Source organism: Nannobrachium achirus (assembly GCF_963921795.1).
Source record: "Nannobrachium achirus genome assembly, chromosome: 6".
In the NCBI taxonomy this organism is placed as follows: domain Eukaryota; kingdom Metazoa; phylum Chordata; class Actinopteri; order Myctophiformes; family Myctophidae; genus Nannobrachium; species Nannobrachium achirus.
The window spans coordinates 57,263,164-57,279,170 of record NC_137815.1 but is presented as its reverse complement, the minus strand read 5'-3'; the positions used below and the strand labels follow the sequence as shown (position 1 = coordinate 57,279,170).

The 16,007-nt window shown below is 43.0% G+C and overlaps 1 protein-coding gene across 1 annotated transcript in view; it reads left to right on the top strand.

Moving 5' to 3' along the window:
• Positions 1–12,349, top strand: part of slc41a1 (solute carrier family 41 member 1) — a gene marked incomplete at both ends in the record, with an annotated part of 31,397 nt that extends 19,048 nt beyond the window's left edge. Inside the window, 7 exons of the mRNA XM_080727520.1 lie at positions 3,558–3,702; positions 3,794–3,940; positions 6,407–6,554; positions 7,127–7,206; positions 8,823–8,957; positions 10,320–10,468; positions 12,164–12,349. Coding sequence (XP_080583646.1) covers positions 3,558–3,702; positions 3,794–3,940; positions 6,407–6,554; positions 7,127–7,206; positions 8,823–8,957; positions 10,320–10,468; positions 12,164–12,349 — 990 coding nt within the window. The remainder of the gene's footprint in view (positions 1–3,557; positions 3,703–3,793; positions 3,941–6,406; positions 6,555–7,126; positions 7,207–8,822; positions 8,958–10,319; positions 10,469–12,163) is intronic.
• Between the last annotated feature and the right edge of the window lie 3,658 nt (positions 12,350–16,007).

The following is a 16,007-nucleotide window of genomic DNA, read 5'->3' as shown; positions in this document are numbered from 1 at the left end:
AAGCAGGCTTTTTACTCTATGGAGATGTCTTTGTTTTGGTGAGAAGCGAAACTGTACTTTGTATTTTTACTACAGAGGAAAGGGTGCGCAGGCTTTCCTAAAGCGTAAGGGCTCATCGGTGACATAGCGCTACGCTATGGACCAGAGCTACCGATTGCCGAGCGTAAAACAACACTGGACTAATAAAATATATCGTCTGTACCATTGGTTCTCAAAGTGGGATCCGGGGACCCCCAGGGCAGGGTCTTTGAGGGAATATAAGGGGGTCCACAGCTAATAGTTAGGACCGAAGGCAAGATTTCAGCTTTCAGGAGCGACCAGGCGGATATCAGTGCAGACTGTTTTGGGGGCGTGTGCTGCGGCTGCCGCGGGACGCGCCCGTTGAGTTGAATGCGGCGCAGTGATCTACTCAAGAGAAGAAATAGTACCATGTTACAGAGGGGTCAAAGTTGAACGAGCATTACTCGTAGAAGTAGAAATATGTCAACAATAATAATGACGGCGGTTTTGTGGATTAGTTTATTACAAAAAAATGGGTCGGGCAACTCAATGGAACTACTTTTAATTCAGCAGAAAACTGACCACATCTCTGACCACTGCATTCAGTTGACTAAATAATGCCCTCGAAACAAGTCCATTATAGGTGAGTACTCCATACAGCTGTGGTTACAAAATAGGTGAACTATCACTTTAAATGTCTTATGATAATCATATATACACTACTGGAACAACAATATACACTATACAACCCATATTGACATGCTATGTGGGTCTTTCTCCAAGTTTCTACAATGTCCATAATGTACTTTATGGGGCAAGCACCAGTCTGCTGTCTAGTATGTATGTAATAGCAGCCCATTACATCAACCATATTAATAGTTTCAGGATAGCTATTTGCCTTGTCACAAATTATGACACAGCTGAAAAACAAGGGTTGTAGTTTTCACTGTCACAGAACTTTACCCAGTGGCAGTGGCATCACTGGGGCAAACGGGTCCGCGTCAATATGCCGACGGGGTTGAGTAACTAACCTGCCGACGCTGGTGAGTTCCTACTCGGAACAACGGACCGGCGGAACAATGAGCGAACCCCGCAAACAGGTGGCATTTCAGAGACACAAAGACTGCTCAGTTCTATAAGCAATTCCAAAAAAGATTGTTCGTTAAGTTATACCTGACTTATTCTTATTCTAAACTCCTCAACAGACCCTCTGTGTTAGAGGATATGTGGTTAATCCCAGATCAGTCCAGAGTCGACATAAAATGTTGGAGATTTTTGTTAGAAATATTTTGCAATGCTATTCAAAATATTTCCAGCTGGTTTCTATACATATCATTTATTAAAAACAACTGTCCTGGTGAATGGAGAGTGTGGAGTCAGGCATTATATAATATTTGATAAGCCTGTAGTTCCTGGAAAACGTTTAATTGTGTCTGAGGTGCTGAGTGATTGTGCGTGCTGGTCTGTTTGTGACACAGCCTGCCACGAGTGGTATCGGTACTTGTCATACTGGTTGGATTACATGTGCGGGTGATTTGTAGTCACCCTCACATACATGTGCTGTACTATGTACTATGTACAGCACATTCACTCACAAAAGCACAGGTATGCACACACGTGCACATGCATATACGTACACATGCGCATACACCAGTAAGATGCCCTAAGGGCGAAAAGCGACCTTGGAAACAACAGAGACTGACACAGTATTATATAAATAAAATAAATGTGATACGTTTGATTGAATGTGTCCATACATTCCCAGATATGGGCTTAATATTGATGACATCAGGGATCTCCATATATGGGCATAAAAGACGCAATTTATTTGCAAGTGTGACTCGTGTCACAACAACCACACTGGTTATAATGATACTGGCACAGTATGTCCATATATGGGCATTCCTAGATATGGACTTAATATTGATGACATCTCTCTCACATCTCCATTTATGGGCATAAAAGGGTCAAGGACAGAAGCAATTTGCAAGTGTGGTTACCATGACGCAGGTCACACTTGCAAATGAATTCTGTCTTGGCCATATATGGAGCGTGACATGAGGCGTGACTGACTGAGTGACGCACATGAGCTGCGCAGGTTTTCATAGTAAATGCGACCTACGGTCGCAAAAAAACACTCAAATGTCCTCTCTTCAGCTCCATGTAAGTCATTATAAAAGGAATATTTGCAAATTATAACTTTTAAATGGCAAATACACTAATCTTTAAGTTCACTTTTCTGTTTTTCTTTTTGGTTGGTGCTGAAATAACTTTACTCTGCCCCAGGCCCAGGGCCAAGTGTCTGACAACATACTGATCACTATTAAATATTATTGCCAGAGGCGCTGCTTTGTAGGGGAACCAATTATTTGAAGTGCTCCATAATTTCATCAGTTTTTAAGAGTGGATTATGCTTTCATCATAAAATGACCAACTCAATAACTTATCAAAGTAATTGATAAGTATATAGCATCAATATCAATGTAATAAATAAGTGAATCTGTATATCCATGTATGTGTGTGTATATGGGGGAAAGAAAAGGGGTAAAAAGTCTATATGAATTTGAATGCAAATAACGTATGTACCGGTATGAGGCAACCAATCACTTAACTCATTGATCGCAACCCCTGATAGTCCCAAGAAAATCCCTATGTATCTCACTGCCTGTCTTCTCTTACCTTTTAACGTGGGCGCGAGAGTATCCATCGTGCACGATCGGACCCCAACCATGCATCGTGCATGTTTATGTTGTCCTGTGTTGTATAAACAGTGTGTGAACCATCCCATGGCTCAGAGGGACGAAATCTGCTTCCGGTTGCCGGTTGCCATGGTAATAGTGCCGCGATCAAATGGGTCTGTGAAGAAACCGTTCCGAGAGGTTTAGTTCCGCTTTTTTAGTTCCGGGGGTGATACAAAAACGATTTTAATTAAAGCTTATTAAATTCTCGGGTTTATCGGGCCTGGCAGGGAGCTACATAGACAAGTGAGTTTTAATATACTGTATATAGAAAGTGTGTTATTGAAATATATAAGCTTATATAAGCTTCGGCTTCAGCAGATACCTTTTCGGCCAAATAGTCATCTTGGTGACTAAATTGCACTGTATTTTCTGTTTTGTTTTTAAAAACGTATGACTGAAATAAATAAACTAAACTAAACTAACTAAACTCAAAATCAAGGGTTTTCCAAATGATGCATCACTTCATTTGACAGTTTGCCCAACCTAAAGGCCTGTCCATACTCCCTGTCCATATAATCGTACTTTCCTCAGAGAGTTCCGACTTTCCGATGTGCAGCTTTCTAAACTCTAATTCGGGGTAATGGTTTTCAGAAGTTCCGATTGATGTCATTTTGTAGTTGAACCGGACCTTTCCGACGAAAAGTTCGGTTTCGGAGAGAGTATGGACAGGCCTTAACTGTTACTATGTGCTTGTGTGTGTGTGTGTGTGTGTGTGTGTGTGTGTGCGTGTGTGCGTGTGTGCGTGTGTGCGTGCGTGCGTGCGTGCGTGCGTGCGTGCGTGCGTGCGTGCGTGCGTGCATACGCGTGTGTCCTCAGGTCCAGGCCACCGTGGTGGGTTTCCTAGCCTCCTTAGCTGCAGTTACGTTTGGCTGGATTCCAGACGGTCACTTCAGGCTGGGTCACGCCATACTGCTGTGTGCTTCCAGTGTGGCCACTGCATTCATAGCCTCTCTGGCACTAGGTAAGACACCTCTGGATAGGTCATTCTTGAGACACTGCACCAATGTGATTGGTTTGTTGGAAGCTATAAGATCCCGCCTTTGTGATTCCAGGGCTGATCATGATTGGTGTGATCATTGCATCCAGGAAGGTGGGCATCAACCCCGATAACGTGGCCACGCCCATCGCTGCTAGCCTGGGTGACCTCATCACCTTGTCTTTGCTGGCGGGCATCTCAACTGGGCTCTATAAGGAGTTAGGTAAGGTGTGCGTGCACACATCTAATCATTTATTTATGTCCACATAAGAGATGCAATACATTAAGGACACAAATATTACAAGGTGCTGTAAATAATGTAGTGTCAGCAAATCTTGGACAAATATCCATTACCCACACACCCTTCAATGGTACAAGTAACAACGTCTTCCCCATATTTGGCAGCTACCGATTGCACATAATTTTGCAAGCCGTTTAGCCGCTTTTTTGGCATCCCAAGTTGTTGGAAGCTCTTACAACCAACCTATGTACATGTCCAAGACTGCCGAAGATGAATACAAGTAGACTAGCTCTGTGATGGTTTGGAGAAGCGGCTGGTATTTAATGAAGTTGGTCATAAAGGAAGAAGCCTTTATAATAAGCTAGAATCAAAGGTGCAGGCCACTTCAAGAATGGAAACTGATTTGTTTCCTTCATTGAAAAAAAGCCTTTATGATTTAGCAGAAAGATTTTCGGGATTTTCAGTACAGAGATAAAACATGGAAGGTTTGACACAGGAATGTTTGTACAATCTGAATGACAGTGAATTCATACACATGAACATGTGTGCGCGCGCACACACACAGCCTTTCTCTTCCTGGAAAGTTAGCATGCTGAAATGATGACGTCATTGGAAGGCATGTTTCTGAACTGTCCACGTCCCTCCTCTGAGACACAGAGCAGTAGACAGAAATGGCACCATCTTAAAGTCTTAAACGTAATGGGCATTAGTGAGAACCAATTAATGTGTATGAAGATAAGGATGGAAATGAGTGAAGTGCATCTTTAAAACCTTCATGTCCAGTTATCGTATCCGTGTGGAAAGCCATACCCATACATTCGAAGTCATTTATGAAATGTGCATAAATGCTCAGATTTGCACTTAAAGGCAACTCTTAACCGCAGAGATTCGGCCACGATTAGCCGTCTGAAAAGTCTCCTGCCGATAAAGCTGCCGTCTGCAGATTGTCATCAGCGAATCGACTTCTATCGACGCGTCGATGGGAAACCGGACTTGCTCAGTTTTGATGAGTTATCCTTGCCCCATCTGGAGTGAGTTTTGGTGAGAGAAAAGACAGGATAGGAAATCTCCGGTTGCCAGTTTCTGTGAGTGAAACAAGCGACCAGGTCTATACAAACCCAAAAGAAGGGACCATTTTCACCACTTAAGCTATTACATCAGCTATTTTCAAAAAGAATCTTGAAAGCGAGGCCAAATAAGCAACTACACTTCAGAAACAAGTCCAAACAAAAGCAACTATGAATGTTTACAAGAGACTTTACAGGAAAACAAGACCAAAGTCACTTAATAATAAGCAGACCTGGCAACCCTGGCAGGCTAGTGTTGTCGGCTACCGAGGTGTCATCTGAATGCAATGTTTCATTGCCTTACCTTTTAAATGCTAACTAGTGCCAGCAGGCTACAACAAACTAGTAGTCTGTTTGGTGGAGAGAGGCCTTAAAAAGTTTTTTTTCCCATAATGTATTTCTGCCAACAGAATGTATTTGTTCGTATGTGTGTTTAGAAACATTTGGTAAGGTATTATTCTGACCTGGCTTTGATCAATCCAGCCTTTAAAATGGGTATATTTTCTATCTATAAGGATGGATAGACAGACAGACAGATCAATTATGATTATGAATTCCTGTTATTCATTCATTCACAGTGCTTCTGCGCTGTTTAATTGCAGTTCCCTGATTCTGTCAGGAACAGGTGTTTGGACCCAAGTACAGGAACTCAAAACAGACACAGGAGACAACAATGATGCAGTCGAGAGACTTTATTTAGACTTTGGCTTTTTGTGTTGGTTTTGATGAAAGCCTCCCATATTTAACCTCACTGGGTGGGAAGGGAGAGAAACCCCACAGCGATATGTGCTGTTTTTATCCGGTTGATACTGTCCTCACCACACCCAGGTTTTCTGGGCTGTCCGCTGTCCCATGGTTTCCATACCACAGATAAAGGGGAGGGGGGAGGCAGACAGATAAGCAGATAAATAAAAGTCACATGCAAACTCACACATGGAACAAGACCAAACATTGTGAAGACAATCACATAAACTCTCTGAGTTTACAGTCTAGTGGGTGTATGACGCATGCACAGTTTTATAATTGGGTATACTGGACATACTGTTTTTGAATGCTACGTATATATACTGTATGCTGTGTTTGCGGGATCGTTATTTGATGTTGAGTCAATTCAGTCGTAATGCCCGCATCCTCTTGGAGACATTAAAGTAGAATGATTTATCTTGGTTCATTTTAGTCTACATCACTGCAATTCAACCAGACTCAAATAAAATCAATAGAAAAATGTGATAAAAATAAAAGTACACTGCAAAGAGACACAGGCCACGTTAGATTGTTGGCAACATTGTCCCCTGTCCTCTCATAGCATAATGAAGTGCATAATAAAATCACTTGTCTGTCGGTATAAGATCCCAACTTCTGTCGATGGTTTTCTTGTCAGATCACAACGACTATGCCAACCCGTTGGTGTGTGCCGTCTTCGTGGCACTGTGTCCTGTGTGGATTTTGATTGCCCGGAAGATCCCCTCCACCAGAGAAGTGCTGTACTCAGGCTGGGAGCCTGTCATCATCGCTATGGCCATCAGCAGGTAACACACACACACACACACACACACACACACACACACACACACACACACATTCTCACACAAATGCACGTAGACACATGTACACAAAACACATACATACACTTCAACACACACAATCATCAATGCGTGCGTGCGCACACACACACACACGCACACACACACACACACACACACACACACACACACACACACACACACACACACACACACACACAATACACACAAGACACATTCGATAAGACGTCGCACACACTAACAAAAAATCACACACAGGCTTTTGAAAGTTTCATGCAGATTAGAGATTACTGATTGCCTAATTACAGTCAACAAATAATCTATAACGCAATCTTATAAACAGTTTCCCAAACTTCGTGAAATGACAATTTAAGACAAAGACAATAATAGGACAAGCAGCACCTGTTTCATCAAGACAGGCACATTTCTGTTCATTACAGCAGAAGTCAGAGTACAGACAGACAGGCCCCGTCTGTATTCGGATGCATACAGTACTTGCAGAGTATGAATGGGCCGTAACTCACACCTTCCTATTCACACCTGTTGTTGTTCCTCAGTGTCGGCGGTCTCATCCTGGACAAGACCGTGTCCGATCCAAACTTCGCTGGCATGGCGGTCTTCACTCCGGTCATCAACGGTGAGCAGCCACAAAAAGAAGACACACCCTCATGCCTCATTCTCTCTTCACGTAATTGTTATGCGTGTATCAAAACACCGTCTGGGTTAAGATAAGACCCGCCCGCGGAAGCTTGTGATTGGCTGATCACAAGCCAATCACGCCAATCACGGAACACTCCACTGTGTTCACTTAGAACGCACAGAGGTGCCGAAAGTCGGGGGGACGAAGATTTACTATTCTGGCCCCTAGAGCTTGGATAGCCGAGCAAAAACCTCTTCCCCGATCCCAGCTCTTTGGTTTACAACTTCTAACAGCGCTGAGTCGGCTCATGCATGCGACCTTCGCAACGCTCGACACGTGGCTCAAGGTCGCCTGAGATGGCGTCATCTCCACCGAAAACAAGCGCTCCTTTATCTTAACCCAAACAGTGTTTTTGATACACGCAAATTGTTGCGACCGTCAGGGAGCAGTTTACTATGAAAACCTCCACCGGCCGTCCGTCCGTCCGTCACACGTCACACGTCACACCTTTGTTTGTGTACGGTGTGATGTCATATATCTTCAGTATGACATCACACCACATGTGTACACAAACCTTTGTGTACGTTGCTGTGGCAACAGTCTGTTGTTGCTGGTCTGTTAGTGTACGTTAGCAACCACCTTAGCAACCATGGTTTTACCCTAGCAACCAACTGTTTACCCTAGCAACCAACTGTTTACCATAGCAACCATGTTTTTTTACCCTAGCAACCAACTGGGCATAAAAGGGATTCTGTTAGGGATCTCCATATATGGGCATAAAATGGATTCTGTTAGGGATCTCCATATATGGGCATAAAAGGGATTCTGTTAGGGATCTCCATATATGGGCATAAAAGGGATTCTGTTAGGGATCTCCATATATGGGCATAAAAGGGATTCTGTTAGCTGTTAGTGATCTCCATATATGGGCATAAAAGGGATGCTGTTAGGGATCTCCATATATGGGCATAAAAGGGATTCTGTTAGGGATCTCCATATATGGGCATGAAAGGGATTATGTTAGGGATCTCCATATATGGGCATAAAAGGGATTGTATCCCAGATGATGCCCTGTTAGGAGATCCACACTAACAGAATCCACATATGGTCCTACCGACAGCTGCTATAAGCCAACCCTGGCGATAAGGTCTGAGTCGAAGAAATGCTTCTTTCCTGGCAAGAATTGCCCCTTTATACTGTAGGGCTCGTTTGTGTATTGTATGACATCACGCCACATCATCGGCTGAGGACTGTGTGATGTCATCATATCTCCATATATGGAGACATAAGTTGCTCATGCCCAAATATGGGCTGGTGAGGTCAGACTTAGTGTGATGCGTAGGTTATCTCCATATATGGAGATTCAACTTCAATGAGTAACCATGGCAAACTGTCAACTGCCCGTATGTCTTGATAATTGGTAAAACAAACTTTTGGCCTATTTGTGGAGATAAGCGACCAACGGTCGTTGGTCGCTTATCTCCCGATTAGGGAGTCTTACTGGTTATACTGCTGCAATGGGGGCATTTTAATGTGTGTATTTCTGTGTTTTCCCCACACTCCTGTGTGTGTGTGTGTGTGTGTGTGTGTGCGTGTGTGTGTGTGTGTACCAGGGGTGGGAGGAAACCTCGTTGCAGTTCAAGCCAGTAGAATATCCACCTATCTGCACATGAACGGCGTTCCCATGGGGGAGCCCAGCACCAATGCGCGGAAGTGCCCCACGCCCTGCACCACCTTCTTTAGTTCCAGTAAGTGTTGTTGGGTGGACTGTGGAATAACACTGTCACCGTTTAATCACGTGATGTTACTCCCTGATAAAGTTGTCATGGTGGTCCATGTCTGTGAATAGAATGGAAACACCATTGAAAAACTACGGTCCAAATTTGGGCTAAACTTGCATTACTGCTGTTTAGTCAGGAGCACTCTACGTCAAAGTAGATTTAACCATTTATTGCAACAATGGAATGCAGTTAAACTTGGCGTTTAAGGGCTCCGCGTTCAGAGATGTTCACTGACTTTTGTACATGCATGCCTGCTAAGCAAAATCAGGGAACTTTAAGCAAAACCCCCTAGGAATACACTAGTAGTACAATAGCAGTACATTGACATATTAGCTTGAATCAGCAGGCATAAAATCATAAGTACCGGTATTTGAGCCTATGACAGACTCTGATCATAAGGTGGAGGCTGGGGTGGAGGAGGCAGCTAAGCAGCTGCGGATCGAAGACAAGCAGAGTTATAGTGAATGCAAGCCGTATTTAAAGAAGCCTCCCTTACTGGGCGTGAGCTCTGATTAGATTATGACAGTGTGATGTAATGACCAGCAGATCTGTGAATGAGGAAAGGATCTGGCTGACAGCTGAGGCGGGCGAGACTCACGTGTCCTGCATAAACTAACACTATGCTTCATTTAGCCTCTGCCCTCATGCCTACGTACAGCGGAACTTTTCTCAGGGAAGGACAGCTTGTTGTGATTTGACACTTGAATACAGTGGTCTTCAACGTTTTCAGGCCAAGGACCCCTTAGTTGAGAGAGATGAAGCAGGGACCCCCATAATAGATTCCATATAGTTTCATCGTTTGACAGCACAATCATCAGTGTATTTTGGATTCATGTCAATTTGTGTTTTCAGATATTTAACCACTTGAACCGTCAATACTTAAAGGAGCTATTATAGTCAACTTTCTTTTGTAGGGCCGACACTTTGTTTACATCCTAGTCTAACATATACAAGAATGTAAACAAAGCGTCAGCCTGACAATGGCCAAAATGATTATGTTATCATTATTTTACGCTTTGTGTGGTAATTCTTCAACAGAAACACATATATGAAGCTTATTTTTTCATAAAATATTATATAATATTTATAATATAATATATTTTTGAAACATTATTTTTATTTTAGCATCCGTTAAAAAAAAAAGAAAATTGACCATAGCTCCATTAATAAACTTGACCTTTCACTCTGTACTTAGTCTGCTCTTTTTCCCCTCTACACCAAAGATTTGGAGGACCCCCTGTAGTAACTCTGGGGACCCCCTGTTGAAGACCCCTGCTTTAATAAAAGTGAACAGAATCCCTCACTAACCCCCATTCCCTTCTCTATCAGCGTTGAACTCTCGTTCGGCCCGTGTGCTGTTTATCCTGGTTGCCCCGGGACACCTGGTCTTCCTCTACACCATCCACTCCCTGAGAGGAGGCAACACCAGCCTGACGTCAGTCTTCATCGCCGTCTACATGGTTGGTGCTCTTCTGCAGGTAACACACACACACACACACACACACACACACACACACACACACACACACACACACACACACACACACACAGTACACGGGCACAGCCACACTGCAGCATTGTTTAAAGCAGCTTTTCTTTTGTCTTGCCTGCCAATTTTCCCCTTTTTCCTCCCAAATTGGTTCTTATGCCAATTCCGAATCCCCCAGACGTTTGTGTAGCCTTGTCACTGCTGACTCCTACTGGTTTGTCTTTAGACTGGTTCCTAGGGTTGGTATTATTGAGACCACATGCCTCCTCCGATACACATGACATTGCAATGCTGTCAGTCTAATTCAGGGGAGGGCAACTTAAATGATGGAGAGGGCCACGTTATGTCCACACTCACTTCAGAGGGCCACATTGCATACTGTATACTATCGAGCAGTTATCTCGTATTTTAACTTTTTTGGTAAATTAATGCACTACTCCATCATTCTACATTCATATTCTACAAAAGTAGCAAAAATAGATAGGCCTATAATAGCTGCTATTTTTTGCTATTTTTCAAATGGAATCCTGAATAATCTTTTGCTATTTGAATTGGAATCCTGAAAGTAACATTTTCATTTCAAATACATTTAGTTATACTTTTACTTTATGAACTTAAATACAAATACATTTGACATAAAAGACTATTTATCATCTTTGTACGTTTGGAATTGGAACAGCTGAAATCAATAAAATATCAGTATTCCGATATTAACTCATCTACTGCTTATGACTAGTTTGACGAGTTATATTTACTAGAAATTTGCGGCCGCTCATATCTAGAAATCGCGCCCTAACGGGCGCTCACATTTGTAATCTGGCGCTGTTGTTTGGCATTGCGTTTGGAAAGATAATCTACTGTCCCGTACTGGGAAAGATCATAATGTCTGCACTACACTGTTCCTGCCACCAGGGGACACAGTAGACCTACTACACTCATAAGTACACTGCACCGTGGAACTATTTGTAAGTCTGTGTTTCGGCCGGAAGGTTTATAATGGACGTACTATGATGTAGTTCGCGTCATAGCATTAAATTATTGTTTTGTTTAATTGTACATCGTGCAAGTACAATACGTTCAGGGAAAGCAGCTAGGAATGTAGGGGGGAAATGCAGCGATGTATGTGTGAAAGGAGGAATCTGTAGAAGCAGTGGTGTGAGAGTCTATCAATGACATGCTTAAACACCACCATGAGCTGGCTTGTCAATTAGTTGTAAGGATGGGTCCACTCTGCCTATGATGAGTATGACGAGTTTGAAAAAAAAAGTAAAAAAAATATATTTTTGGACCCCATTAAATCTAGTAAACATGATTTCAATCGCGATTTTGCATGTTCCACCCCATACAACCCCATCTTTCATACAGGGCAGCCATCTTTGTTTACATAACATGTAAAACATAATGGCTATTATCTCAAGAATGCCTGAACGGATTTCCAATCGGATTTTTTTGTTTGAAGCTGTGAACAGCCTGCACAAACATGGTGCATGATCTGTGCATGGGCGTGCATGATCTGTGCACTATAAATTACATGGAAGTCTATGGAGACTTCTGGCGAGATAGCCTGAAAAATGGCATTCAAAATGGCAGGAAATGAGTTTTTAACCTGTGGGCCGCATTAAGTGAAGGCGGGGGCTGCATGTTGCCCATGTATGGTCTAATTCATGTTGTCTTTCTGTCTTAGGTGATGATCCTGCTCTACTTGGCTGACTGGATGGTCAACTGGATGTGGGGCCGAGGGATGGACCCTGACAACTTCTCCATCCCCTACCTGACAGCCCTGGGAGACCTGCTGGGGACCGGCTTCCTGGCCCTGTGCTTCCACATCCTGTGGCTTATTGGGGACAAAGATGCTGATGTGGGAGACTGAAGACACACTCTCACACACACACACACACACACACACACACACACACACACACACACACACACACACACACACACACACACACACACACACAGTACACACACACACAGTACACATACACTGACAAACACCTCCTGTATGCCTGTACCTTATATGAAACTGGACATGAACAGTCCTAAGGGCTAACTCTCTGATGACTCGCTTCACACCCCATCCCGATCCAATTGATCGCATCTCGATTGGAGACTCCGTTTGGGACATCGCTACACTGAGGAAAAACAAACAAACTTCTCAGTATCTGGACAATATCTGTGTTGCTTCAGCATGGCAGCAATCTGGACGAGTATATCTCAACCTCAACGTACTCGACCGCCAACTCGCTCAAGACAGACGACTGGACCTGCTGATCGGCAGTCAATTCATCAGCTTTCACCTCAGCCTTCCCCTGACTATGCTAGTCCTTTTTTTGTTATTCTACTAAATAACAAAGTCCTACTACTTTTCTTTTTGTTTTGGTGTCATTATCGTTACATTATCATTTGGACGATGATTTTTATCCTTGGTAATAGCGTATTTGATATGAATCGATATCTGTACTATTTTCGTAGGGCCAGTTCCTCATTATTTTCAATGGGGATGCTAGCCTTGTGGGCCGCGACGGCGGCCCACGTTTGAGATCAAACCTTTTAACACTTGAAGATAAATGGAAAGACAGGCGGGAACAGCAAAGAGACAAAGCAAAAAAAATATACACACATGAATGCTTCACCAAGTGCTATATTGTTTATAGAGAAGTTGAATGGAAATGATTTGAAACGTGCACCTTAAATGAGTCCGACTTTGTAGTACAGTGCATAGGGCTATGGCAGAGCATTGCTCTCTGTCTCTGTCTGTCTCTTCCTGTTTCTTTTTTTCTCTTGGTATCTACCACTTTCTCTCTCTCTCTTTCTCTCTCTATGGCCTTGTGTCAGTAAGAAAGGGCGATTGGTTGCAGTGCTACGCGGTTATAAACCGGGATTGTAGCCAAACAATCTCTTTCGGCACCCCTCCCATGTGGATCGCTTAATTCGAGCAGGGACAGGAACAGGAAATCAAGGTTGTAATATCCCACTCTCCACTTCCTCCGAACAATCCCTCGGGCCTCTGTTGCAGGAACAATTTGCCACGTCTGACCTTAGATGGCCCCTCGCCTTGCTCTAATCTTAACTACTACAGGGATGGATTGCTGGCTAGAGTCATCTTTCTCCTTTGGACAGGTCCACAGCTTTTTAAAGAATAGGGGCCTTTGTTTGGAATGTTTCACGTCCTTGGGTTTTTCTGCCTGAATCTGCTAAGCGTTGTGGATTGCGACATGTCTTAAGTCAGATTGTGGCCCTTCCGTGTTTACTTAGTTAGCAAACACAAACACACAGAGACAGGGAAATGCGTGGTATGTGTTTGCTCGGGTGGGCGATTTATCATTTAGTGCATACACACACGCACGCACGCATGCACACACGCACGCACACACACACAAACAAACACACACCTTGCTTTGCACTAGGTTCATTGGGGTTAGAGTTCTCAGGCAGAGAAGGGTTCTTGTTCAAAAACAAGCTTTTCCAGGTGAGAATAGCACCAGTTTCATGGTAAAACACCATCTGCCAAGTCCCCAACCAGAGCCAGCAGGCTGTTGTGTTGCCCCTAGCTGGGCTTACAGTATGGTGTGACAAGAGGCCCAACACTCCTCTGTGTGCTTGAACAGAATGCAGAGAGAACTCTGCCAAACGGTTGGCATTGTGACCAGAACACACTGCACCAGCATGTTGCAACAGAATTCACTCTGTTGTTGTTGCTTCTTTTATGATTTCCGCCTTCACACCTTTGTCACTGCTGTAACGCAGAAGAAACCTTGTGGCCTATTGTCCAAAAGGTTTACTTTTCGAACCTCATCGGTAATAGCAGATCTACCACTTCTCAACATGTCCTGTCATGATGTGACTTGTTATGAGCTTAGATCATCTATTTTTGATTTAAGGTTAAATATTTGTAAAAATCCACAGACAGATATAAGAGGAAAAGAAAATATTATGGAGTTACAGTAAGAGATATCCGTCCAACAGTGACACACACACACACACATAACGCACACTCAAGCGCTGGAAAACACACACACACACACACACACACACACACACACACACACACACACACACACACATAATGTCTGCCATGAGACTTGGACATTGATGGCTTCCCGATAAGTTAAGTCAGTGTCTTGCACTCTGTAAGCACATCCAAGTGAGGAGGAGGAGGTTGGAATTCATGAAGCTATAAGGTCACAATGCATTATAAGCACACACACACACAAAGCCATTTTGATAGACTGTACCGAGTACAGACAGATCCCAGCGATTAGGCCAATTCAGGCTTGATCGTCAGACCAAGTTCAACGGCAAAAGGTATTGCGTCAACAAGGTTTGTAGCCCTCACTATCCTGTGCTATTTTTTTGAGGGGCCAGTAGAACGCATGTGCAGGGCACATATAGATGCAAATATATGTTGATTATTACGTCCTTGAAAAATGTCTTTCTTCTGATTTCCGTCAGATTTTTTCTTTTTTTTTCTTCTTTATTTCCTTTGCATCCATGTCTAATCTTTTTTTTTTTATCGTATTTTGCCTTTAATGATTATTGTTTATAGTTTAGAGTAAAAGGATTTAGGCAAGCAGCCACTGTTAACTTCAAACGCTGGTCTCACACACACATGCACCTACACGCATGCACACCACACCACACACACACACACACACACTGGGCACCAGAGGGCGCCACTGTGTCATTTGAGTTCATTAATGTGGTGAACTTTTGCTCTGCATTATCTGTGCCCTCTGAATTTACAAGTACATTAAACTACACTGATGTTCTGTCATATTCTACATTCTGGAGTGCTCTGGCCAGAGATTCTAAATCCTGTATTGATGAATTCCAGAACCCGTACCCTCCCCGGCTATCTTATCCACCAGGTGCCAGCGTTCAGCCTCCAAGTCAATGGAAAGTTGTGAATACTTCTGTTGGGGCAAGTGACGCTTTGTCTATTTATTTTTTAGATGCACACAAAGCAGAATTGTACATACTATATTTATTCTATAAATAAGGTGTTTATTTTATCATTTTATTTTGACTCAGTTCTTTGTCAATGTTGCTCTTTTTTTTGTAATTGTTGGTAATCCTTTTCTTCCCTTATGTCTTCCTTTTTGTCTCCCTCGTTTTATTTTTATTTGATTTTTTTGTTGCATTATTGGGCCAGTAGATGTTTTTGGCATTAGCCGCAATAGATTAGCGGATGGGCTAATAAATAGCATGGTGCCTAATATTAGTCAGAAAAAGAAAAAAACCTGACACACCTCACACATACCCTGTCTCACAGGGGGAAACCATACTCAGACTATATTAGAATGGCCTTAACCTATCACAGCCTGCAGGCTCAACTCAGTAACCAATCAGGAGCTATGGCTCACCACAGAGTAGTGTCTCTACACAGAAATTCGCTTTGAATGAATAACAGATGTACAGTAGATTTATTTTGATTTTGTAATGTTAATGACTTAATACGAGCAGGGCTGTAAGGGGAATCCCTTGTTGTTGCGATGAAATTGAAAAAAAAAAAGTATCTTTGCGAG